The sequence below is a fragment of the Biomphalaria glabrata genome, chromosome 12 (genome assembly GCF_947242115.1).
Source record: "Biomphalaria glabrata chromosome 12, xgBioGlab47.1, whole genome shotgun sequence".
NCBI classification, from domain to species: Eukaryota; Metazoa; Mollusca; class Gastropoda; family Planorbidae; genus Biomphalaria; species Biomphalaria glabrata.
The window spans coordinates 25979998-26007940 of record NC_074722.1 but is presented as its reverse complement, the minus strand read 5'-3'; the positions used below and the strand labels follow the sequence as shown (position 1 = coordinate 26007940).

General features: G+C 37.1%; 1 protein-coding gene across 2 annotated transcripts; it reads left to right on the top strand.

Moving 5' to 3' along the window:
- The first annotated feature begins 1103 nt into the window (after window positions 1–1103).
- On the top strand, window positions 1104–23889 carry LOC106067732 (sphingomyelin phosphodiesterase-like). Of its 2 annotated transcripts, none has more exons than XM_056006701.1 (13): window positions 1104–1891; window positions 7558–7722; window positions 8444–8573; window positions 10164–10258; window positions 13417–13586; window positions 14536–14643; window positions 15751–15831; window positions 16475–16562; window positions 18409–18491; window positions 19561–19753; window positions 20566–20655; window positions 21083–21177; window positions 22213–23889. In XM_056006701.1, exons 1-13 carry the CDS (start codon window positions 1469–1471, stop codon window positions 22334–22336), a joined length of 1845 nt encoding a protein of 614 aa, XP_055862676.1. In that variant the 5' UTR covers window positions 1104–1468; the 3' UTR covers window positions 22337–23889. The 2 variants fall into 2 exon arrangements, with proteins under 2 accessions (XP_055862676.1, XP_055862675.1); XM_056006700.1 differs by having other exon boundaries at window positions 1106–1891; window positions 10161–10258.
- Window positions 23890–27943: the final 4054 nt, after the last annotated feature.

Genomic DNA, 27943 nt, shown 5'->3' with positions numbered 1-27943 from the left:
CCTTCAGGTCGACGGAGGATGGCAGCGGACAGGGTTCGAACCCGGGACCTTTGAGTAGGTACTTCGATAAACTGACCTAGATCCATTTTTTTTATCTCCCAAAAAATGTCTGAAAAGTGTGTCAGCCCATTTTACCCTTTTTTTTAGGGGTGGTCATTTCCATCAAAGTTTTAGCACATTGTATTTGATTTGAGGACTAATTATGATTACTTTTTGTAAACATAAGATACCAGAGATCATTTTTATTTGCTTTTGAAGCCAATCTGTTAAATTTTTCTTAACAAAAGTTTATGTCTTGAGTTTGACAGTCCAGATCGCATGTCTTCGTTAAAGAGTGAAATAAATAAATATGCCTACTAAAATAGACGTCAATGAACATTTTGCGCTCGTCTTCTAAGTATGGATGTAGATCTATAGGCCTATCAGCAAACTCGAATTATGTATTTTAATGTTACCATACTAAGATTAAAGTAGTAGCCTATAGCACTTAGGCTACAAAAAGTCATCAGCTTCATAAAGTAGGAATAGTCTTTACAAAAAAAAACTTTAATTTTTTTTTACTTGACTGTTTAAACTTAAACGCAAAGGAAAAAAAATCAATCCCCCCTCCAGAAAATAATCCATGCTACGCCCATGATTAAGAGAACTTCTGTTATAATTCAGAGAATTTTTATCATAACCAAAAGAATGTTGGTATTTAGCACGTTAAAATATGACCGCGATAATGGTTAGGCCCCTACACATGCAACTCTCCACGAGGCTCAACATGGGTAGAGGGGAAGACTTATTTTTTCAGCGTTACTACTCAACTCTGCTTCGAATGAGGAGAGTTCTTCGGCTTTCATTAGGTCAACACACTAATTGTATTATTTCATTTTCTGTTAGATGTAGGGCTCTTTTTTTTTTTAAAGTTCGTATGTAAATTAAAGGTCTTGAGAGAAATACAGAGAGAGAGAGAGAAAAAAAAAAGGGGGGGGGGGGAGAAAAAGAGAGAGAGAGAGAGAGGTTGATTAACAAGAACACTTCATCTGATAACCGATAACCATAAAGACCTTGATCAAGTAATCACTAAACTGGGCCTGTTATTCAGCGACTCATTGGCGTACCTGCGTAATGGAGCTAAAACATGTTAAAAAAGTAATTCTATTAATATAGAGGCAACCATTGTAAAGCACGACGAACCTCACTTTCAGACAATTCTGTTTTATTGGACTAAAACTCACTCATTTTTCTTAAATATGAACAAGAACAAAACTAGCCTACCTTTGCAACTAGCATCCTACTCAACATACGCCTCTGAAACTTAACTGATGCTTTTTTATAACACACACACACACATACCTTTAGCATCAATATTGTAAAAGGAATTTGAAAAAAAAAAAAAAAACTAATCACAAATTAAAACAGAAGCAAAAGTATTCTGATGGGCACTGTGTTTTTTCATCGTCAGGAAGTTACATAAAATACAATGAGTTATCTAGCGTGCGTGTTTCTTACTGTATTAATTCTGGATTCGTGTACATCGCTAGCTCCCAGATACGGAAATGTGGAAAGTCCACTTCGAGTTCAGCCAGAACCAGGGCGCTTTCAAACTCCTAGAGTTTTTGAAGCTGGCAGTGTAAGCAGTCAACTTGGCGAAGAAGAGAAGGGAGGCTATTCACAAAAAAACGATCGACAAGATGCGCTGGCATCGTACCTAAAACGCCACAGGAAATTGGGGGCATGGAAGAACGTAAGCTGTGATATTTGCATCTTTGTGGTCTCGGAAATCAGACACATGACTGAAGAGGCAGCCTCCGTAGAGGAAATCGTCAAGGCAGTGACCAAGTTTTGTATTTTCTTTAAAATCGAGGATGAACACGTGTGTACTCTGATAGTACCACAGTTTCAGGTGAATTCAATTCAAATCTTTCTCGATACATTTGCATTAATCTTCTTTTTTTTTTAAAATTCATTATTGATTTATCTTCACCTTCGGATGCTCCCAAGTCTGTTCTATGCTACATAGTCACTTTCATTTCTAGAGTCTCATCCAGCGCAAGACTTTCAGCTTTAACATAGGATGATTCACTCAGCTATTCACTACTAAAAAAAAGTGTTTGTTTTTTTTATAACTTTTTTTTTAATATCAAAAATATATGTTAAAAGCTAAAAAGAAACACACCAAAAAAAAAAACAACAACAATATATTGTGTCGCTTTATTTACTCCGAATCAGAAACCCCATTAGTAACGTACCATGCTGAAAATGACTCCCTTAGTTCACGTGAAAGGAAGCGGGCAGTGAGTATTAAGGTCGCCTTGCCCCCATACAAGGACAGCCCTAATGCCGCACACGAACCAGTTCTCTCTCTCTCTCAAATCATTGTCCCGATCGTCCTTCACGCAGAACGCAACATTAATAAAGAATATGGGCTATTGTTTTTACGACCTCGACGCAGTGGCAACAACGTGTGTGGTAATTCTCCCTGAACCGTCCGAAGTAAGCTCCTATTGGACAATGTCCGACTCGGAACTGGACTATGACGGTCTGTTCCGCACGATTAAGTTGCCACCACGCGTCTGGTCTGGTCTACTCAACTGTCATATAGAGCTCACGGCCTTTATCGGAAGCATCCCAACTGTCTTTATTTACTCCAGACTTCCTAGCAATCTCGATATTACATAGACTTCTATAGCAATCTCGACATTACATAGACTTGCTGACAATCTCATCACATAGACTTCTATAGCAATCTCGACATCACATAGACTTCTATAGCAATCTCGACATTACATAGACTTCTATAGCAATCTCGACATTACATAGACTTGCTGACAGTCTCATCACATAGACTTCTATAGCAATCTCGACATCACATAGACTTCTATGGCAATCTTGACATCACATAGACTTCTATAGCAATCTCGACATCACATAGACTTCTATAGCAATCTTGACATCACATAGACTTCTATAGCAATCTCGACATTACATAGACTTGCTGACAGTCTCATCACATAGACTTCTATAGCAATCTCGACATCACATAGACTTCTATAGCAATCTCGACATTACATAGACTTCTATAGCAATCTCGACAATACATAGACTTGCTGACAGTCTCATCACATAGACTTCTATAGCAATCTCGACATCACATAGACTTCTATAGCAATCTCGACATTACATAGACTTGCTGACAGTCTCATCACATAGACTTCTATAGCAATCTTGACATCACATAGACTTCTATAGCAATCTTGACATCACATAGACTTCTATAGCAATCTCGACATTACATAGACTTGCTGACAGTCTCATCACATAGACTTCTATAGCAATCTTGACATCACATAGACTTCTATAGCAATCTCGACAATACATAGACTTGCTGACAGTCTCATCACATAGACTTCTGATGCAATCTCGACATCACATAGACTTCTATAGCAATCTCGACAATACATAGACTTGCTGACAGTCTCATCACATAGACTTCTATAGCAATCTTGACATAACATAGACTTCTATAGCAATCTCGACATCACATAGACTTCCTAGCAATCTCGACAATACATAGACTTGCTGACAATCTCATCACATAGACTTCTATAGCAATCTCGACATCACATAGACTTCCTAGCAATCTCGACATTACATAGACTTGCTGACAGTCTCATCACATAGACTTCTATAGCAATCTCGACAATACATAGACTTGCTGACAGTTTCATCACATAGACTTCTATAGCAATCTCGATATTACATAGACTTCTTTAGCAATCTCGACAATACATAGACTTCTATAGCAATCTCGACAATACATAGACTTCTATAGCAATCTCGACATCACATAGACTTCTATAGCAATCTCGACATTACATAGACTTCTATAGCAATCTCGACATTACATAGACTTCTTTAGCAATCTCGACAATACATAGACTTCTATAGCAATCTCGACAATACATAGACTTCTATAGCAATCTCGACATCACATAGACTTCTATAGCAATCTCGACATTACATAGACTTCTATAGCAATCTCGACATTACATAGACTTCTATAGCAATCTCGACATTACATAGACTTGCTGACAGTCTCATCACATAGACTTCTATAGCAATCTCGACATTACATAGACTTCTATAGCAATCTCGACATTACATAGACTTCTATAGCAATCTCGACAATACATAGACTTGCTGACAATCTCATCACATAGACTTCTATAGCAATCTCGACATCACATAGACTTCTATAGCAATCTCGACATCACATAGACTTCTATAACAATCTCGACATTACATAGACTTGCTGACAATCTCATCACATAGACTTCTATAGCAATCTTGACATCACATAGACTTCTATAGCAATCTCGACATTACATAGACTTGCTGACAGTCTCATCACATAGACTTCTATAGCAATCTCGACAATACATAGACTTGCTGACAGTCTCATCACATAGACTTCTATAGCAATCTTGACATCACATAGACTTCTATAGCAATCTTGACATTACATAGACTTCTATAGCAATCTCGACATTACATAGACTTGCTGACAGTCTCATCACATAGACTTCTATAGCAATCTCGACATTACATAGACTTCTATAGCAATCTCGACATCACATAGACTTCTATAGCAATCTCGACATTACATAGACTTGCTGACAGTCTCATCACATAGACTTCTATAGCAATCTCGACATTACATAGACTTCTATAGCAATCTCGACATCACATAGACTTCTATAGCAATCTCGACATCACATAGACTTCTATAGCAATCTCGACATTACATAGACTTCTATAGCAATCTCGACATTACATAGACTTCTATAGCAATCTCGACATTACATAGACTTGCTGACAGTCTCATCACATAGACTTCTATAGCAATCTCGACATTACATAGACTTCTATAGCAATCTCGACATTACATAGACTTCTATAGCAATCTCGACAATACATAGACTTGCTGACAATCTCATCACATAGACTTCTATAGCAATCTCGACATCACATAGACTTCTATAGCAATCTCGACATCACATAGACTTCTATAACAATCTCGACATTACATAGACTTGCTGACAATCTCATCACATAGACTTCTATAGCAATCTTGACATCACATAGACTTCTATAGCAATCTCGACATTACATAGACTTGCTGACAGTCTCATCACATAGACTTCTATAGCAATCTCGACAATACATAGACTTGCTGACAGTCTCATCACATAGACTTCTATAGCAATCTTGACATCACATAGACTTCTATAGCAATCTTGACATTACATAGACTTCTATAGCAATCTCGACATTACATAGACTTGCTGACAGTCTCATCACATAGACTTCTATAGCAATCTCGACAATACATAGACTTGCTGACAATCTCATCACATAGACTTCTATAGCAATCTCGACATCACATAGACTTCTATAGCAATCTCGACATCACATAGACTTCTATAGCAATCTCGACATCACATAGACTTCTATAGCAATCTCGACATTACATAGACTTCTATAGCAATCTCGACATTACATAGACTTGCTGACAGTCTCATCACATAGACTTCTATAGCAATCTCGACATTACATAGACTTCTATAGCAATCTCGACATTACATAGACTTCTATAGCAATCTCGACATTACATAGACTTGCTGACAGTCTCATCACATAGACTTCTATAGCAATCTCGACATTACATAGACTTCTATAGCAATCTCGACATCACATAGACTTCTATAGCAATCTCGACATTACATAGACTTGCTGACAGTCTCATCACATAGACTTCTATAGCAATCTCGACATTACATAGACTTCTATAGCAATCTCGACATCACATAGACTTCTATAGCAATCTTGACATCACATAGACTTCTATAGCAATCTCGACATTACATAGACTTCTATAGCAATCTCGACATTACATAGACTTCTATAGCAATCTCGACATTACATAGACTTGCTGACAGTCTCATCACATAGACTTCTATAGCAATCTCGACATTATATAGACTTCTATAGCAATCTCGACATTACATAGACTTCTATAGCAATCTCGACAATACATAGACTTGCTGACAATCTCATCACATAGACTTCTATAGCAATCTCGACATCACATAGACTTCTATAGCAATCTCGACATCACATAGACTTCTATAACAATCTCGACATTACATAGACTTGCTGACAATCTCATCACATAGACTTCTATAGCAATCTTGACATCACATAGACTTCTATAGCAATCTCGACATTACATAGACTTGCTGACAGTCTCATCACATAGACTTCTATAGCAATCTCGACAATACATAGACTTGCTGACAGTCTCATCACATAGACTTCTATAGCAATCTTGACATCACATAGACTTCTATAGCAATCTTGACATTACATAGACTTCTATAGCAATCTCGACATTACATAGACTTGCTGACAGTCTCATCACATAGACTTCTATAGCAATCTCGACATTACATAGACTTCTATAGCAATCTCGACATCACATAGACTTCTATAGCAATCTTGACATTACATAGACTTGCTGACAGTCTCATCACATAGACTTCTATAGCAATCTCGACATTACATAGACTTCTATAGCAATCTCGACATCACATAGACTTCTATAGCAATCTCGACATCACATAGACTTCTATAGCAATCTCGACATTACATAGACTTCTATAGCAATCTCGACATTACATAGACTTCTATAGCAATCTCGACATTACATAGACTTGCTGACAGTCTCATCACATAGACTTCTATAGCAATCTCGACATTACATAGACTTCTATAGCAATCTCGACATTACATAGACTTCTATAGCAATCTCGACAATACATAGACTTGCTGACAATCTCATCACATAGACTTCTATAGCAATCTCGACATCACATAGACTTCTATAGCAATCTCGACATCACATAGACTTCTATAACAATCTCGACATTACATAGACTTGCTGACAATCTCATCACATAGACTTCTATAGCAATCTTGACATCACATAGACTTCTATAGCAATCTCGACATTACATAGACTTGCTGACAGTCTCATCACATAGACTTCTATAGCAATCTCGACAATACATAGACTTGCTGACAGTCTCATCACATAGACTTCTATAGCAATCTTGACATCACATAGACTTCTATAGCAATCTTGACATTACATAGACTTCTATAGCAATCTCGACATTACATAGACTTGCTGACAGTCTCATCACATAGACTTCTATAGCAATCTCGACAATACATAGACTTGCTGACAGTCTCATCACATAGACTTCTATAGCAATCTTGACATCACATAGACTTCTATAGCAATCTCGACATTAAAATAATTGATTACATCCTTGAACATTATCAACTTCGGGTGCAAGAGAGACCAGATGTCCACTGTAGGCCTATCACTAAACTGTGGTTAAGTCTATTTAGTGTACTTAAATAAGGAATAGGTGAAGGTGAATATATAAAAATATATATTTCTGTTTCAATCTTTTACCTGCAACTAATCGGTTACCTCCCCAGGAAGAGGTATTATACGTCGTGGATAACTTGATTTTGTCACCGGGCGAAGCGTGTGGCATTGTTATTGGTGACACCTGCTCAACGCCATACTTCCCGGGTGACATGTGGAATGTCACCTTCCCAGACAAGCCCAAACCCGAACCTCGGCCACCAACTCCGCCCAAGGTGAGTCTAGTTAGCACAATTGCTAATGTTCTACTATAGCATTTCTAGTAGTTCTGAAGTTTCTTATTCTGTATAGACTTATTTTTGTTCTGAGGTCAGACAATCGCCATTATCTATCAAATTTGTTTTAACGCACAATGTTGGTGATGCATACTAACTTTATAGCAAAAGCATGAAAGTAGCGCTATATAAAAAGCTATTATAATAACTGCTACAGAAGAATGCATCAATAAGTCTTAACTGTTTTCAAAGTTAATATTATTTCTATAGACCGACAATCCCGAGGCAGTGTTACAATCCTAAGGCAGTGTTACAATCCTAAGGCAGTGTTTCTTCCAGAGTCGGTCATACTGTTTCGTTGAAAGTGTAGCCGACTGTAAACATTGACTCAAATAAATCTTCAGTTTTATAGACTCTTGTTGGGAAAGTTTCCCATTCGGACCTATAGAGCAGATATCTGTTTCTGTGGCACACGGCTAACGAGGGTGTCATGTGGCAAGCACAACGACTAACCACCTTTACTTTTCCTCAACAAATGCCAAGTACTCATTAGAGCTGGGTAGACTCAGAGGCACCTTAAAGATCCCGAAATTTAAAAATTCCAGTCTTCAACTGGATTCGAACCAGGGACCCCTGGTTTGGAAGGCAAGCGTTTCACCACTCAGCCTCCGCGCCTAATGCTGCTTTAGGAAAGTCATAATTTGAATTTTTTCCCCCACAGCCTAATGCACCGATTCTAAAATTCTTGCATCTTACTGACATTCACCTAGATTTCCAGTATGCTGTAGGGTCGCCCGTGCCGTGCGGAGAACCACTGTGCTGCAGGGTGGATGACAACGTCACCGTGACTGGTAAATTGAACTGTTTTTTGTTTTCTGAATTTAAATATACAGCTTCAATGATAAATTAAATTGTATATAACGGAATGTGGCGATTGTCTGCAGTGCAACAGGAAGGATAGGTTACACGTAAAATGCTCTGTTACTTGACTTCTTATTTTGATCGTAGAGCAGCATTAGGACCCCCCCCCCCAAAAAAAAAAAAACACATTAAAAAAAAACCACATTAAAAAAAACAACATAAAAATACTTTAAAAAAAAACAAAGCTTATAGTAAGTGTATTTGTATCAATTAGTTTGGATCAGTTATGTAATTTTATACACGATTGACCTATGATCCTATCACTTGTCTGGACCAGTTGGGAAAGGGGGAGGGAAGAAGAGGGGTCTCTTGGTGAATATTTACATGATCGTTTTTTAAATGCACTCAGGGCTCAGGATTCCTTAAAGGGACTAATTCAAAATATAACACCACATCTGTCAAGTACGATTTCTTTCCCTTGTTCAAGATATCAAACAAAATAATTAATTTCAATAGTAAATTAACTAATGGGCTATTTTTTAAATTGATTCCTGTGTTGTCAGGTAAAAGAAGTGATTGCCAAAATTTCAGCTTAATCCGATATTGGGTGTGGGAGAAATAAGGTGTACACATTTTTTATAACAGACAGACAGTGAGTTGATATAAGCTTATGTGGTATGATACTGAATGTCAAATGGCAAGACAAAATACCAGATACTGAAGTCCTTCGTAGAGCGTGTCTGCAAAGCATCCACACAATCCTAATGCAGTCCCAGCTGCGATGGGCAGGTCACGTCTGCAGAATGGAAGACCACCGCATCCCTAAACGACTCTTGTATGGCCAACTAAGCGAAGGAAAGCGCTCGCAGGGTGGTCAAAGAAAGCGCTTCAGGGACACCCTCAAAGCTTCTCTAAAGGCGTTTAGCATAGACCCAGCCCCCTGGATGACAAAGTGGTCATCATCGAACCACGATGGACGAACTATATATATATATATATATATATATATATATATATATATATATATATATATATATATATATATATATATATATGGAATGATTTATGATATATGGATTTAGTCCCCTTATTACGATTTGACACGTTTTTTCTCACACTTTCTATTCTCGGATCAAGTTGAAATTTTGAATAATTATTCATAGTCGATAACAATACATGAATCAATCCAAAAATTAACCAATTAGTTAATCATTTAGTACTATTTAATTAATTTTGTGTTTTCATAGCAAAAAGGGAGATAAACTTTGAGAATTTCAGATAAATGGTCGTTTTTAGCGATTTCTTCCCTTAGATAAGCTTTGTTTTTGTTTTTTTTAAGATTTCTTTTTTCTATTGCTTGTTTTTGTTTCATTTCCTCTTGATGAGGCTCTCACAAAAGTGACAGCTTAGTTCTTTTGTTTCCTCTTAACCTAACTAGTTGAATATACCTACCTAGTAGCTAATCACTGCATGTAGTCTAGGCTTGTATGTTTGTCTTCTTTAAAAGGAAGCCTGAAATATACCTACTGGCGTATTGGCTCTAAATGTTATGTCATTTGTGTCTCTAATACCCACAGTAGGACAAGCAGGTAAATATGGTGATTACTACAACTGTGATGCTCCGCTGGACATGTTGACCTCTTTGTTTAGTCACCTCAGTTCTATACAGGACCAGGTGAGTGTCGTCTACATATCTTGTAAAAGTAGCTCTTAATTATGTATCATCATCATCAAACTCCATTTGACAGAAACCCTGCTGTATTGCGTAGTGCATAAATGTCACCATACAGGTCGAGAATGTTTGGTTTCCCAGACCTGACGAGACTGAGATCAGCAAGTCTGGGGCAGTGAAACAGAATATGAGGCACGGTTTCCTCTTCTTCCCCGCAGCGGGGGCACCGTGAATCGAAATTTAACTATAGTCGTGAGAAATATGAGTCAACAGGACAGTGGCCTGTCCTGAAGTGTGCCATAATAGCTTGCTCAGGCCGGGACAGCCTCCACCAAGGGGAAGTGCGGTCAGGGCGCCTCATGCGCTCCCAGACTTTCCACGGGCTTTTTGGGACATGTCCCTGCACTCAAACCACTTTTCCATTTCTGTTTTTTTTAAATAATAGCCAGAGCATGATGGAAACTTACAGCCTGTTCGGTGGGTGAAATATGCCCTCTTTGATGGGCCATGGATCTGCAATAGTGTTGCCAGTCACACCTTTGTGACTCGGTACTTACTGCATTATTACAGGGGTGACATAGCTTTGCTTTATGCTGTGTGAAGCCATGATGACAGTGTCGATATTGGGGGGCCATGGTCCAGGTTCTTTGAAAAGCCTGTAGTACAGGTTTTGAGACAGTGACCACACCAATCTGTGTTGCCCTCAAATGTCCCTCGCCGAGTTGAGAGTCAATGACTTTTAAGGCTTCACAGACTGCATGGCCTCCGCATCAAAAATGCAATCACTACTACATGGTCCAAAGATTTTGACTGAGTGAGAGCCAAGAAAGTCGAAGTAGGCTCCATAGCCTGCTCTTCCAGAATCTATCGATACCGACCCATCAGTGTATGCAAAAATAGCACTGGGCTTGAAGGTATTAATGGTCTCCAATGCTAGAATTTGAAGGTCATTAGATGAACGACTTAGCTTAGTGGCATTAGGGTCTACTAGTTTCAAACGTATGTCTGGGGTCGTTGGGCGACACCAAGGGGGAAGGGGATGAAAACGTTGAATGTTTTTGCGGTTGGTGGAGAGGCCAGCTTTATCAGATAGTCTAGTGGCATGATGCATAAAAGACTGCATCTGAATACGTCTTCTGCATCTCCAACCATCCACTAGGTTTCTAGCTGGGAGGTATTTATCCAGCCTTTTATACCGCTCAAAGCAAAATACTGACCTTTCCCTCCTAAGATTTAGTGGACCTACATTAGCCATTATTTCAGCCGCATTTACTGGACTTGTCCTAAAGGTTCCACAGACAAATCTTAGTGCTTGGGACTGTATTTTATCAAGTTTTTCAAGATCAGTCCTAGAGCCATAAATTTGCACAGGTAGGCTGTAGTCTATCTGTGATCGGACTGCTCCTAAATACAGTACTCGGAGCATGTCTGCTCGGGCTCCCCACTTCGTGGAATGCCAGTTTCCGCACAATGCAAAGTTTCCCCGAGGCCTTTCTTGCAACATCCTGGATGTGCTCACACATTTTTAGTTTGCGATCTAAAGTTACACCAAGGTACTTGGGTAACTTCTCCATGCTGAGAGCCACTCCGATGAGGGAGAGCCGGAAAGGTTGCCCGAGAATGCCAGTCCCGAGCGTGAACAGAGAATAGACCGTCTTGGAGGTGTTTATTTCTAATCTCCATTTTTTTTGTGTATAAGCAGAGCGTATGGAGATCTTCTTGCAACACTTTTTGTATAGAGGTTGCGCTCCTTCCGGATTTCCAAAGGACAATATCATCAGCATATTGCAGCTTTTGGCACTTTAGCTGATCCGGTAGGTCATTTATGAAGGCCGTGAAAAGAGCGCATGAACGGACGGAGCCCTGGTGGAGACCGTGCTCGAGGGTCATTTCCTCATAGACTTCTCCATACATTCTTGTTCTTATTGTACGCTCTTGTAGGAAGTCTCCAATTCAGTAATATATCCGTCCCCGCACCCCCACGGCTCTTATCTTATGAAGCAAACCAGGCCGCCATACTTTATCATATGTTTGCTTTAAGTCAATGAAGACTGCGTATGTGCTTTCGGTCCTTCGGAATCCATCTGCTACGCTTTGCACAAAGATGTTGACTTGGTCTATAGCGGACATTCAAGCCCTGAAACCAGCCTGTTCTGGAGCTATAAGACGGGCACGCTCAAGGTACCAAACCAGACGCTCATTCACCATTTTTTTCAGCCATCTTTCCCACACAAGGACAAACAAAGGATATGTGGTTTGCAATATCTATTTTGGAATGACAATTATTGTAAAAAAAAGTAGTAACTAAAAATAAAAACAAAACATGTCTACCCTCAAGCAATGATATAAAATTCACTATCAGTGCCCTCTATATCATCTGGCAATATGTCCCTGTTCTTATTTCTATATTTGTTATCCCCACTTTTTATTTTATTTTATTGATGCTTGACGATCGTTTCATAATTTATGTTAATAATAATGTAGTCTGAATAATCTTCCTTTCTTACAACTATAGTACAAATATGCTTGTAAAAAAATGCTACAACACGTTAAAAACGAAAAATAAAATTCCGATAAAAAAAAAACACACACAAAAAAACTCATTTCTTTCGATGTTGTTAGGCGACCCCTGACAAATGGTCAAACGACCCCCAAAAGGGTCGCGATCCACATGTTGAGAACCCCTGCCCTATACAAATCATGCTCATACCTTTTATCCCCCCCCCCCTTTTTTTCTCTACACAAGAACACCTTGACCACGATATTACAACAATTGTGATAGTCACAGTCAATGTGATAGTCACAGTCAATGTGATAGTCACGGTCAATTTCTCAATTATAAAAACAACATAATTCTGATAGGTACAGGGTATCGACATTTTTTTATATCTCTTAACTATACAACCATCAAACAAAACTTTTGACAGTATCAACAAGTGACTAACTCGGAATCAAAATCCTACACAGCCGTTTTCTTTGCCTCAAAAAGAATAGTTTTATTGTTGAAGACAAAGTGTTGTCACACATAGTTTCTTTTTGACCGAGACTCTTGGTTTAGTCCACTGTCATAGCAACACTCGATGTAAGTCAATGAGAGAATGAAAGAGAATTATTATTTTATTATTTTTTAAAAATATTTTTTCCCATCTCGTATTCTTTAGTTTGACTTCATAATTATGACCGGCGACATCCCAGCCCACGACGTCTGGAGCCAAAGCCGCACTGAGCAAGTGGCACACGTGACTGCTTTGGACAAACTGTTTACCAATTACCTGCCCAACAAGCCAGTGTACTCTTGTGTGGGTAACCACGAGACTTCACCCATTAACGCGTAAGTCTTGAAAACACTTTGCACGCACAAAGTCTATGTAGACCAGTGTTGCCCAACCTAAAGCCCTCGGGGCATATTCGGCCCGGGGGCAGTTCTCGAAATTCGTATCCACGAGACATAATGAAGGCGCAGAGACTCGGTTTAAAAATTGGGACTAGCAAAATTTGCCTTGTCGACAACCATACAATGGCGGAACTGCTTTTAGACGAGTACATACTTTTTATATTTTGTTGTCTGCAACATTTGATATTTAAGTTGTTTCGATCTTTAGGGCTGATGATGTATAGTCATTTGTTAACCAGTTTCTATGGTTGACTGCTAACGAGCGTATTATGTGGCCATCACAACGACCAACCGCCTTTATTCTTCCCAACTAATGTCCAGTACCCATTAGAGGTTTTAAAATCCCGAAATTCAAAATCCCAGTCTTCACCGAAATTCGAATTCGAGACCCCTCTTTTATTTAGAAGCGTTTTAAAAATATATTATCTTTATTGAAATAGTTATATTTTATACATATACACAAATAAATATATAAGTAAACTACATAAACATGTTACTATAGTACCTCAAATACAGACAGTAGATTTCTCGAAGGCTGTATGAAATTTCAGGAAGATGATGAACTGAGTCAGCTATTTGACTTCAAACGATTTTTTTTTCAGCATGACTATTTGACTTTCACTTTGACTATTTGCGCAAGGTTCATTGTTATCTTAAAAAAATCGAGAATATTTTTATCCAACAGAGTCATTAAATTCTAAGATCTAATGTAAAACAAAACAACAACAATAACACAGCAATAATGGAAATACTGGAATGAGTTATAAAGGGCTACGAGTTAAAATTGTTCAATCATTATCTAAACAAATCACATTTAATATATAACGATATTCTTGTAAACGAATGTTTCTTATAGATGATAATTGAACCTATTCCCGTGTTTCAGATTTCCACAACCTGGGATCCCAGGACAAGATATGACGTGGATGTATGGGGCGATGGCTGAGTCTTGGGGAAAGTGGTTGCCCTTGTCCGCTTTGGATGATGTCCTCAGGTAGCATCTCACTTTACTCGTGCTTTCGCGTGCAAAATAAGCTATTTAAAAAAAAAAATAAAACGCAACTTAATCATTTGTCTGGTAGGCTTAAAAATTGGTCCATAAAAGATGAAACTGGATTTTTCTTCCATGAAACGTTTTCCGTTTCTGCATTTTAAAGAAGTTTGTAAATGTATAAGGAAATTGAAGGCCTAAATATAAAGCTGTGCAAAGTCTGTACAAGAATGGTTTGTAAAAGACAAGACGTTACAAAGACAAGCCTTTACAAAGATAAGGTTGTTCAAAGACAAGCCTTTACAAAGATAAGGTTGTTCAAAGACAAGCCTTTACAAAGATAAGGTTGTTCAAAGACAAGCCTTTACAAAGATAAGGTTGTTCAAAGACAAGCCTTTTCAAAGATAAAGCAGTTCAAAGACATGGAATTACAAAGATAAGGTTGTTCAAAGACAAAGCTTTACAAAGATTAAGTTGTTCAAGGACAAAGCTTTACAAAGATAAGGCTGTTCAAAGACAAGACTTTACAAAAAGAAAGCTGTTCAAAGACAAAGCTGTACAAAAGCCATAGCATACTTATAAATTTCTCTGGACTCTGATCCGTTGGATTTCCTCGTTTGTTTTACAAGTCTCAATCAACAATAATTTTAATTTATTCTAGTCAAACTATCCCCCTTCACAAGTTCGCAGTCCTAAGTTATTTGCTTATTTCGCTAATTGGCCTTCTTCATTTAAAATATTTGTTCTAATTCTCATCGACATTAAATATAGATTTAAGGGAAAAAAGCAAAACATCACAAAAGATTCCCTTTTTGTCGATGAATGTTTTCAGGGGTGTATGAGTTTAAACGAAAACACGTTTCTATCCGGTTTCAATAAGAGTGGTCAATATCAAAATTGTCAATGCCAATCAGAATATAGGTCCATCCATTAAAATAAAGAAATTAGGCTTCTTCGGACAGTACACGACCCTATCCTCAGCCCTTTCCAAACCACTGCCATTACATTCGGGAAGTTCCAGTTTCACTGTAAATGAAAGACATCAATGCCATAAGTTTTCGGTACTGGTCACTAACTAAATTCTCTTACACCCTCTCTGGCCTTCCACAGATGTGGCATCTACTCAGTGTCTCCATATCCAGGTTTCAGAATCATTTCTATCAACAACAACTACTGTAACACAGGAAACTGGTGAGTTATGATCAACGTCAGTTCAAAATCAAGATAAATTAAGGCTGTTTGATAAATTAAAAAAAAAATCTTATATTAAGTGTATCAATTAGTTTGGATCAGTCATGTAATTAACTTTGTAACAAACGGCAATCTTTAAAGGGGGCACATTCAGCTTATACCACCGCTTCAGACAAGTACTATTTCTTTTCCTTGTTTGGGATACCAAAGTATTATCAATAGTTAATTAACTAATTGTTAATTTAAAAAAAAATTGATTCTCCTGTTGTCAGTAAAAAGAAATTATTGTGCAAAATTTTCGCTTGATCGAGATTGGGTGTCGGAGAAATAAATTGTACAAACTTTTAACACAGACAGACAGAATGAGTTCATATAAGCTTTGTAAAAAAATAAATTTTGTTACATTCTGAGTCTATAACATTAAAAAAAATGGTTTCGTTTTTCAGCAGGGAAAAAAAATTTCCTTTTAAAAGATAATCTTTTCCAGTTCTTCAATGTTCATTTTGCCCAAAATCTCATATAAATCTAATTCCTGACCCAAAAAAATATCCTAATCATCGAAACAGAGAATGCTAAAAGAAAAAAAAAACAACTTTAAAAAGTTAAACGTTTAATAAAAAATGTTTTCTCTCTTAATGTTCAGGTGGCTTTTACTTAACTCCACTGACCCATGTAATGTACTTCAATGGTTCGTTGGAGAATTACAAAAAGCAGAAGACAGCGGAGAAAAGGTTAGCTATTGTTTAGCTGAGAAAAGCTTTACTTTAGTTTAGCTGAAAAAAGGTTAGCTATAAATTAGCTGAGAAAAGTTTTGCTTTAGTTTGGCTGACATAAGGTAAATTCTAGTAGAGAAAATATTACTAAAGTTTGAATTCTTGTCTTAACATGGTACAACTTGATCTGCTAACACTGAATGGTTTCACTATCTCAGTTCATGGTTTTTTTCTAAGTCAGCAATGCCCCAAAACTACGTCCCGGGGACTAAATCCGTCCCTCGCCCTTTTGGATGGCTGCCTGGTCGTGCGGCTTGCACGCTGGACTGTCGTTCAGATTTATCGATCGTCCCGGGTTCAAACCCTGCCCGCTCCCATCCCCCGTCGTCCTGCGGGAGGTTTGGACTAGGAAGTAATTATCTTCAACTCTGAAGGAACATCCGAAACATGTAAAACATTTTACAACAAACAAACGTCTGTCCACATTGAACAATGAAGCCTCAGAGGCACAGTTCCGTTGGACCCGACGGCGATGTGGTCCAAGTCATTCGTAGTGGACATTTATATTATTGGAGTTTTTATAACATGGCGGTGTATCCGGTGTACAAACTAAAGGACGAGTGGATAAACTATTTTGAAAGGTCAAGGATTATTTTTGTGCGCTTCTTTAGCTTTTCAAAATTTAGATTTTCTTGATTTTGAAGTTCCCATTGGGTGGCTGCCTAGTCGTGCGATATTGGCGCTGGACTGTCGTTTGGACTTGTCGATGGTCCCGGGTACATACTCTGCCCGCTGCCATCCCCTGTTGTTCTGAGGGAGGTTTGGACTAGGAAGCTAATTATTTTCAACTCTGAAGGAACATCCAAAACATTAAAAACATTTTACAAAACATTTTACAACAACATTATAAATTTTATCGTGAAAATCTCCAAATGGGCTTTAAAAAGGTTAAAAGCTGTTAGAGTTACGTTGATCAGGTTGTAAGATTCACTGAGGTTCTCAATATTTAGTCATTTCATTTGAATTCGTTTCTTTTTACATGTTGTCTCGCGAGCTGATTTAATACTACAATAAATAGATGGCTTAGTGACCAAGTGATACAACACTTAGTTGGTTAACTAACTGTTCTCCAGTCAAGTCTGGGAATGCGAATTCGTCATTACAGATTACGTTAATTTCTTATCCAACTTCAGGCCTTCAGGTGTTTCTCAGATATTGGGTCCGGTGGAAGTTAACACTGACAGAAGAAGGCTAAAGGCGAGCAATTAGCAGCCAAAATCATTAAGCTTCGGGTATGAGTGGATAGTCGAGATGGTTGCCAGATCATGTCGTACGCGCTCTAGGCTGTCGTCTTGAATGACTGTAGGCCGCCATACCTTGAAAATCTTGGAGGCGGTGACCCTTAAACAGTTTGTAGCACAAATTGTGCTACACTCTGAGATACCCTGCTACGTGGAGACAAATAGAGCTACATTCTGAAATACCCTGCTACGGGAGACAAATAGTGCTACATTCTGACATACCCTGCTACGTGGAGACAAATACTGCTACATTCTGACATACCCTGCTACGTGGAGACAAATACTGCTACATTCTGACATACCCTGCTACGTGGAGAGGAGAAGAGACTGCTCAGCTGTGTGGGCGACAATGTCCAGGCTCTTTCCTCGCCCTACACGACATAAGCCATAGTCGTCTTACGACTGAAGGAGGTCAATAACAGTCAATACTCGTACACATATTGTTTCGAGAGTCTAGACTTAGACCTTGAAATTTAACGTTAAGGCGTACACCGAATATTTTAAATTAGAATCAATATGAAATAGTAATAGATATATTTGAACTATTTTTTTTTTAATTACAGGTTTACCTTCTAATGCACATACCACCAGGATCTACAGACTGTTACAAATACTGGAGTCATAATCTCTATAATATAGTAAACAGGTAAACAAAGTTTTGTTCAATGAGAATTAGGTGTAAGTCACCAGGACAGATCATAATGTACCATAGAGATATTAAATAACTAGCATGACAGATTTGTATAACAGAGATAATACATAAGAAAAACATTAACACATATTAGAGAATAGATTTATGTGGACTAGATAGGACAAAGGAACTGTTTGGAAAGTTGTACTAGTGACTCCCAGAGAGACTATGAACAACGAAACCTTCAAGAACAGACGCCAAACTTTGCATTGTAATGTTATATTGATGTCTAGCATTGTTTGCTGATATAAACATATCAGTGTGCATAGAATGTGTCACGTATTATTAGAAACATTATTACTGCATCATCATCCGTCCTTCGCGTTCCTCATGGAAGATAGGACCTCAGTAAAAACACGCCACTCTCCACGGTCCTAACATGCCTTTTAATTGCTTCCCAGCACTTTCCTGTCCTCTCAGCTTCATCTACTACTGCGCTGCCATGATCCTTTGGTCTTCCTCTGGGGGCTCCAATCTAAGGCCTATTTAGCTCTGATGTTGGCATCTATTCTTAGGATATGACCAATCCATCTTCACTTTCTGTCTAATATATGTACCTCTATATTTCTAGTAGTTGTAGAAATGCTATAAAACAACAAAAACTACTCAAAAAACGTGAAAACAACTTTATTTGCAATTAATCTATAGGGAGTTTGGAAAAAAAGATTAACAGTGAGAAAGAGCTAGAGAGTGGGAGAGTGAGATAGGGAAAGTCAGAGGGAGGGAAATAGAGATGGAGAGAAAGAGAAAAAGTGAGAGAGGGAGAGGGGAGAGAGAGGTAGAGAGAGAGAATTTGATTTAGCAGAAAGTGAAAGTTATAGAGAGGAAGGCCAATTAAAAGGTGATAGAAGGAGGAAAATAGTTGTAGGACAAATCAGAAAGAAGGGAAAAAGAAAAATGTAAAAAAAAAATACAACAAAAACATATAACACAATTTTAACTACCTATATTTAATAAAAAACAACAAATGAAAAACTACCAAACGACACCCTACTTACATCTGTTTGTGACATTCACTATCTAGATACGAGAACACGATAGTCAATCAGTTCTACGGTCACAGTCACCACGACTGGATCATGATGTTCTACGACAACGCCACCTTCACCAGACCCCTGGGATTTGGTTTTGTTTCACCCAGCGTGACCACCTACTCTTTCAACAACCCAATCTACAGAATTTATACCATGGACGGGAATTACACGGGCAGTTCTTGGGTAGGATGCAAACATATTGCTCATTAGTCCATAGTTTCTCATTTAATATCATCACATTTCTTTCCTCCTAGGTTTAAACAATCTTGTTATAGTGAATTAATATGAAAGTTTAGCTTTAAAACGAGGCTAAAACTTTTTACCGTGCTAGATCTCTTTAAGTATTGAAGTTGATTTCAAATTCGATTTCAAATTCGAACTTCTATTTTAAAATTTTAAGTTGTTTCTGACAGGGACATGGTACTTACTAAAAATTTGCATATGTGTTTATCCGATAGTCACGTCACTGGAAATGACTTTCTTTTCCCTTATTGATGAACGCCTCAGAAGTTCAGTGAGCATGTCCAATAAGAGAAAGCCTATAATTTTTATGGTTGACAAGTCCTGAGATTCAGTGTTCAGAAAATTGGCTTTGAATTTTTTTCTCTTTACACTTTACACATGGTTTAAAATACTTTAATGTTTTCACTTTAAACTTTACACATGGTTTAAAATACTTTAATGTTTTCACTTTAAACTTTACACATGGTTTAAAATACGTTAATGTTTTCACTTTAAACTTTACACATGATTTAAAATACTTTAATGTTTTCACTTTAAACTTTACACATGGTTTAAAATACTTTAATGTATTCACTACTTTAAACTTGGCTACTGACAATCTGACATCTTCATGTTGAAATTGATCATGTTATAAGTTTAACATTAATATCTTCATATTGACGTTGAGAACCTTGTAAATGTAGTATTTACTTTTTCTAGTAACATTGCACACTCAAATGTTTTATAGTTTTGTTTCGAATTTTTGTTTTCAGGCTGTATTGGATTATAATAATTTCTACATGAACTTGACGGAAGCCAATGCCAAGGGTAATCCTCAGTGGATATTTGAATACAATCCCAAGGTAATACGAAACAAGATTTGCACTTTATGGGACTACAGTTGGTTAGTTGCCAATGTCAGCACTGCTTGTAAAGTTATAGTTTGCAATGGAATTACTTCTATTTCATACGAAAACAGTCAGACTTAGATGCATTTTAAATTTTTAATTCAAACTATATATATACAAACACACAATTTTGCTAAAAAGAAGGCATAGACTCTAGAAGCCTTATTAATTGGTTTTAAAAGCAGATATATAATGAAAAAAAAAATCTGATCAAATTCGGCGGAGCCTCTGTTCTTCAATTACTTCCCCTTTTTGTTTCAATTGTATAGAATCTCTTTGCCTTTTCTCGTTGAGTTCATTATTTAAAGTGTTATTAAACATCTGCTGCATCTCATATGAGGTAGTTAAGCTTATATACGCTTATTTCTGTTTCACATGACAGAAGGACTACAATATGACTGGATTATATGCCAACGACTGGGATGACCTCATACAGAGACTTCAGAAAAACGACACTTTATTTCAGCTGTTCTATAAGTAAGTAGTTTATAGACATTCCTCAATAAAAGATGGATACACCTGATCTCTACACAGTTTCACTAAAACAATGTCTAAAAAGTGCATTCGCCTTAATTTCGCATTAAGTTTTTCTAACAATATGGCACACGAAGGCTGAGTGGTTAAGCGCTTGGCTATGAAGCCTGGGGTCCTGGGTTCGAATCTCAATGAAGACTGGGATTTTGAATTTCGTGATTTGTAGGGCACGCCTGAGTTCACCCAAGTATTACTGGTACCTGTCTGTAATTGGGGAAAGTAAAGGCGGTTGGTCGTTGTGCTGGCCACATGACACCCTGCTTGTTAACTGCTGGCCAAAGGGGAGCTTTAACTTTTTTACTTTTCTAACAATGAGGCATTGAAGGTTAAGCTGTTTAAATATGGCATTTGAAAATTGGAAAAGATAAGGCCTACATTACAAATAAGATTGTCATTTCAGGTATTTTTCAATTGTAATTTCGGGTATTCTTCAAACGAGTTATTTCCTTTTTGAAGTTTGTAATGTGTGGTTTAAGATAAGGTCTAAGTGATTGGGGATGAGAAATTGAATTTTTTAAGAGTAAAGGGATTAGTGTTAGTGTTAACAAAGAGTTGGGTTTATTACTTAGCATGAGTATAGTGAAATCGAGAAATTTGGAGGGTTGGTATATTGGCTAGGGTTGGCTGATATTAACTTAAGTATCGAATACTTATGTATGTAATGTCTAGCATTCCGTTGGATTGCATCGGAAGGTCGAGAGAAGATCGAGGCACACCTAAATCCATTAAATTCCCAGAAATAAGCCCAAAAAAAAATACGCCCCAGAATCATCTAAGCACTCACGCACGCGCACACTCAAATATCTATAATTTATTCTCAAAGATTCGTTGGTTGCTAACTGTTTAGTCATTTTAGTGTATTTCTTGCGTTGTTTTACACATAATTCTATAGAATCTTTTTTTAGTTCTAAAATGCTTAGAATGTAGACCTACACAATTTTTGAACCTACACCATTTCTGTTCGTTCTTATGTTTTAGACATTACAGCAGCATGTATCAAGGGACGCCGTGCCATGGCAACTGTAAAACTGACATACTCTGTGACATGGTTGAAGGAAGGTCATATGACCCAGACCTGTGCCAACAACACATCAGGCCATAAGTGTAAATGAATGAAAGAAACAATCAGAAGTTTGATGTAAAAAAAAAAAGACTGTATCAACAAATCAAGTCTTCACGCCATTGTGCTTTCCTTTTCATTTGTTTGCATAGGATTTTCAAGTGATGAACCTTATAAAGAATGGCTTGTGCACACAGAGACTAACAGAAAGGGACCGTCAACTCTATTTATTTAAAGTTGTAATTACACAGTTCAACATAACCCGTGGCCTGTTCATTTTAAAGTATTTATCCACGTTCACATTCTATTTTTATCTTCTGTTTATACAGTAAAAAGAGAAAGTAACTCTAAGCCAGAAGTAGACCACTCCTGTACAGGAACCTCTCCAGTTTTGAAGTATAGAAAGTGAGCAAGCGGTTCTTCTCTATTCCTATTTTCTTTTTTTCTATTTTGAATGTTTATGTAAAAGCCTTACTCATGGATCTAGACTAATTCTGTGTCACCACTGATGATATTAAAATGCGTGTACAGTAAATATTAATATTATTCCTAGCGTGTACAATATGGTTTCAGATGTGTATCTCATTCTTTACATTTTACTCAGACGTAGAGAGGCATCAACAACCTTTTTTTTTTTTTAATTTTACATCGCTCTCCATGTCCATCCACCTCTTGCCCACATATGATGACGTTGTTTTGTCCATTTTATTTACGTTTTAAACAGCTCCATGATTGTAGCAAGTCACTACAGATTTAAGGCGAGAGGGAAGAAATGAAATAGAAGTAACAATAAAAAGAGTAAAATTACAATAAAATCAAATTACCTTAATTCGTGTTGACATTTTTCTAATTTTATCTTATAGGCCTAAGTGATACGCATTTCATATATCAATCTAATCATGCATGTTTATCAGTGAATTATACTCTGCTAAATCGTTGGTTTCCCTGGCTGATTTAGGCAACCTATTCCATTCTCTATTGGCATTAGGGAAAAAGGAGCAATTGTGTGAATTTGTTCTAGCATATGGAATAAGAAATGTGCCTTTATCTTTGTGTCTTTCTGAGTATTTCATTAGGTTTTGTATTTGTACATCATGGTTTAGTGTTTTATGTATTGACTGAAATCTAGGGCATTGAGTAATAATTCCAGTGTATGTTGATAATTTGAATTCTACAAATTAGGATAATCCAAGGCTCCCTCCACCGACATTTTTTTTAGGGGGGCGGGGGTCGAGGAGTAAATTTGGTTCTTCGTAGTGCTGACCCACATGAGACATTTGATACCTATCAGATACAGATATACTTTAGATTGACCATTGGTTTGCATACGAAATACTCAGAAGAATAAGTACTATTAGTAGCCTAGTCTTTCCTTGTGCCATGGAACGGGTTGCTTGAATCAGTCAGGATTAAGTCTCTAATTAACATGCACGCTTAAATTAACAGAAATACAAGTAGGACTGCAACTAAAAGGAAGAAGATAAGAAAAAAAAATTTTTTCTTCACTATTCAGAGCACTGTATAGCCACAATTCTCAGATCAATTATTATTGACTTTTACAAGAGATGCAAATTAAATTAAATTGTGTTAGTAAACGAAGTGTCTGTCCAACATTAGTTAGTGAACGAAGTGTCTGTCCACCATTTGTTAATGAACGAAGTGTCTGTCCACCATTTGTTAGTGAACGAAGTGTGTCTGTCCACCATTTTTTAATGAACGAAGTGTCTGTCCTCCATTTGTTAATGAACGAAGTGTCTGTCCACCATTTGTTAGTGAATGAAGTGTCTGTCCACCATTTGTTAGTGAATGAAGTGTCTGTCCTCCATTGGTTAATGAACGAAGTGTCAGTCCACCATTTGTTAATGAACGAAGTGTCAGGCCACTATTTGTTAATGAACGAAGTGTCAGCTCACTATTTGTTAATGAACGAAGTGTCTGTCCACCATTTGTTGGTGAACCAATTGCGTGGTGAACAATTTGGTTAAATAAACTTATTGTTGGGTGAACCAATTGTTGGGAACGAATTGTCCTTGAACCTTTTCTGAGGAAGAAGAGTGGGCTAAGCTTCTCAAAAATGAAATCTTCACCTACGTCGGCCCTATATGTTAGGCCTATTTATAGTCAAATTGTTGAAGTTTTTAGATTTGACGCACCAGAAATGAGACATGAACTTAAAATATTTTTAAGGTAAAGGGCTTTGAAATCGTCATTGTAGACAAAATTTGCTTGATAAATATTAGGATGTTATGATATCTAGGTCAGATAACTTATTTTATTATCTTATCAGTAGTATAATCAGATCAGAAGTATCAGTGTTTTGCTAAAAGTCATGTGATACACGTTAGTGATATTTTTGTTACATGGTCCGAACTATCAGGTGACCTTGACATAGTTATCAAAGATGTAGATGTACCTATAAAATATTTCTTTTTGTTTTTTAATTTTACAAGTAGGTCTATAGCAGAATTTAATAGCATTAATAATTATATTGTCACGGATGTCCCTTAATTTGGTGTTATGTAAATTATGGCAAAAATAGACTCATAAATATTTTAGATGTTTCGTTGTTCAAACTTGAATCTAATACAGTTCTTCTTCCCAAACCTCGTAAAATATTGGGGTTGGTGAGTGTATTAAAAATCATTTTTATTCTCTTAAAGTCTAAATGATTTAGTTAGAGGTTCTCAAACGTTTTCAGTTCAGGGACCCCTTTACAAGCCATACGATGTTACGGACCCCCATAGCCCGATTTGTCTGCCCAAATCGCATATTGCTTAAGCCGCTGGCTGCTGGCAGAATCAAACTCTCCGCAACCGTGTGTGGTTTTTTGCTCTGCGCTATTCGCAATGTAATACGTAGCCTTAAGAGCTTTTTTTTTTATTGTTTTCGTATTGCTAATAATTTTCTGATGATTGGCATACACTTTGCTTGACGTTAAAAGAAATATACGGGTTTGTCTTAAGATTTGCTACAAGATGACACGTCAGTTTAGCAGGCTTCAATCTTTTGTTCGATTACACATTCAAACATATGACACATTGTGACTGATCACTGTCTCCTTTGTAAGGTAGAAATCGGATCTGTAACTATTCAGGAGCATATTGAACGTAAATTTGCCTTACGTGATGCGCGGCCTCTCTTTACGGGGCATCATCTCACTATTTCCACTATACTCTTACTCTTCTTCAGGCGTCTGCTTACGCTTCAGATATTTATCCATAATCTAGCTGTTAGAAAGGCGTGTGTAAAACAATTTAACAAACACGAATTACCCCTGTAGAAAAAAAAAGTTCCCCTTTCAGATGATGTAAAGGTCATCTGTTTCTGTGGTCTACAGTTAACGAGGGTGTCATGTGACCAATACAACGACCAACCGCCTAATTTCAGGTACCCATTAGAGATGGTTGGACTACAGATCCCAATCTTCACCATGATTCGAACCCAGGACGCCCGGTTCAAAAGCCAAGCGCTTTACCTCTCAGCCACCGCGCCTCTGAATTTCCACTGTATACAGTCATAATTAATCACAAAATGTTCAAGACTTAATAACCAGACTGCTGTCGGTGTGTCGTGGGGTCTCATGATCGTCGGTTGGTAACTTGAAAACGAACATTTTGGTCTAAAACTTTCTTTGAATGGCGAGATACAACAGAGAACTCGATCGGACGATTAATTAGTTTGTAAAATAAGTAAATTTGATACTCATGCGCAAAATATAATTCTATCAACATTGTTGGTTTTGACAAGCTGAGTCAACAATAGTCACAGAATAGTTCGTAATAGACATATCAAACACTAGTGAAGGGCCGGTTGATTATTATTCAAATTATCATTTCGGATTGAATTGGATTTTAGCCAAGAAGTATTTATAACTGTATACAATTTTCACCTTTCTGTGGACCCTCTACCTTCTTCCATGGGTCCGCGGACCACCGTTTGAAAACCACTGAATTATGTTACATTTAGTAAGCATATATTTACTAGGACTACCACTCCGCACACAATTAGTTGTGATTGTGTCTGAATTCCACAGCGTGGAACTGTCAGGGGAAATTAGTACATAGCTCTTAATGTGTATCTAACGGAAAGAAAAATGAATCTCCATAAACAAAGAAATAATAGATGAATTTGTTACATATGTATGGACACACAATATTACGAAAATAAGATATTGTCACAAAATATTTTAAGGGAAAAAATATCGACGGCTTTACAGAGAAGAATGTGGCAAAGAACTGTGGCACAAAGATAATGGAACAAATCTTTTTCATTTGTTAACTCCCTGTTATTTGAAAGCATGTCAGCATATATAGCAAGCACACTATCGGAATGTGTTACCGTATGGCCAGACAAAGTCGAGGCATGGACAAGTCCAAAGTAGATCGATAATGTTACATACATGTGTACAAATCTAAATCTAATCTACCTAAAATGTGTCTAATAACAATAACTCTCTTTGATAAGTATCATTCAATAACATATTGGTAAACATAGTTTACAATGTATATGAATCTATTATATTTGTACTAACGTATATCAACTCAATCTGTCTGTTTGTCAGGCCAAACGTTTGAACAAGTTATTTCTTCGACACCCAATCTCGGATCGATATGAAATTTTGCACAATTATTTCTTTTACCTGACAACACAAGAATAAATAAAAAAAAAATTAACCAATTAGTTAATTGACTATTGCTAATATTTTTTTAATCTCAAAGAAGGGAATGAAATTTACTTGACTGAAGTGGTGGTATAAGGTGAATTACCCCCCCCTTTTTTTTTTATAGATTGTCGTCTGAGGCTTAGTGAACAAAAACATGAAATAGAAACAACAGATATAGAATCTTCCATGTTCATAGACTCTTCGCTAATATAGTGGTTACCTCGTTGGCTTGAGAAGCCTGAGGAGGCTTTAGACCACAAGCTCGAATTCAGGTTGTTCTTTCTCCCCCCACCCCTTTCCAACTAGTCCAGACAAGTGATAGGATCATAGCGTTTTCAGAAAGCTAAATGCATGACATTGTGCTAAACAAAACAATTGGTAAAAAAATATTTCTAATCACATTGATATATTATTGTTAGTTTATATCTATTACAAATTTAATTACATGACCCAAACTAATTGATACTCTTAATATAAGTTTAAAAAAAAAAGTATTCGTTGTATTGTTTTTATTTTGGAACAGAATCATCTCTCTGATTTCACGCATGTTTAATGGTTATCGTTTGGGAAAGGTAAAAGGTCGTTGTGCTAGACACTCGTCACTCTCGTTAAATGTTAACATAAACATGCTATCTTGACATCATCTCTCCCAGGCAGAAAACACACATGAAAACGACCAATGAGATATTTAAAGAAACGTACTACATTCATTAAATAGAGCAGACAATTAAACACTAGATCAAACAAAGGAGATTAAAATATTTCGCGTAATCAGTGCAAGAATCACATGCTTATTATGAATCTATGTTCCTTACGCGGTCAGACTGAAGAGCGCAATTTGTTTACTAGGGAACCTGAAAAACATCAAGACGTCTGTGTCAAGTCTCTCGATGAACTTCTCAGTGTGTGTTATGTTATGGGGAATAATATGGAATGTTGTTATTTTTAATTCTAAAAAAAAAGACTTGCAATCACAACAAATTTAT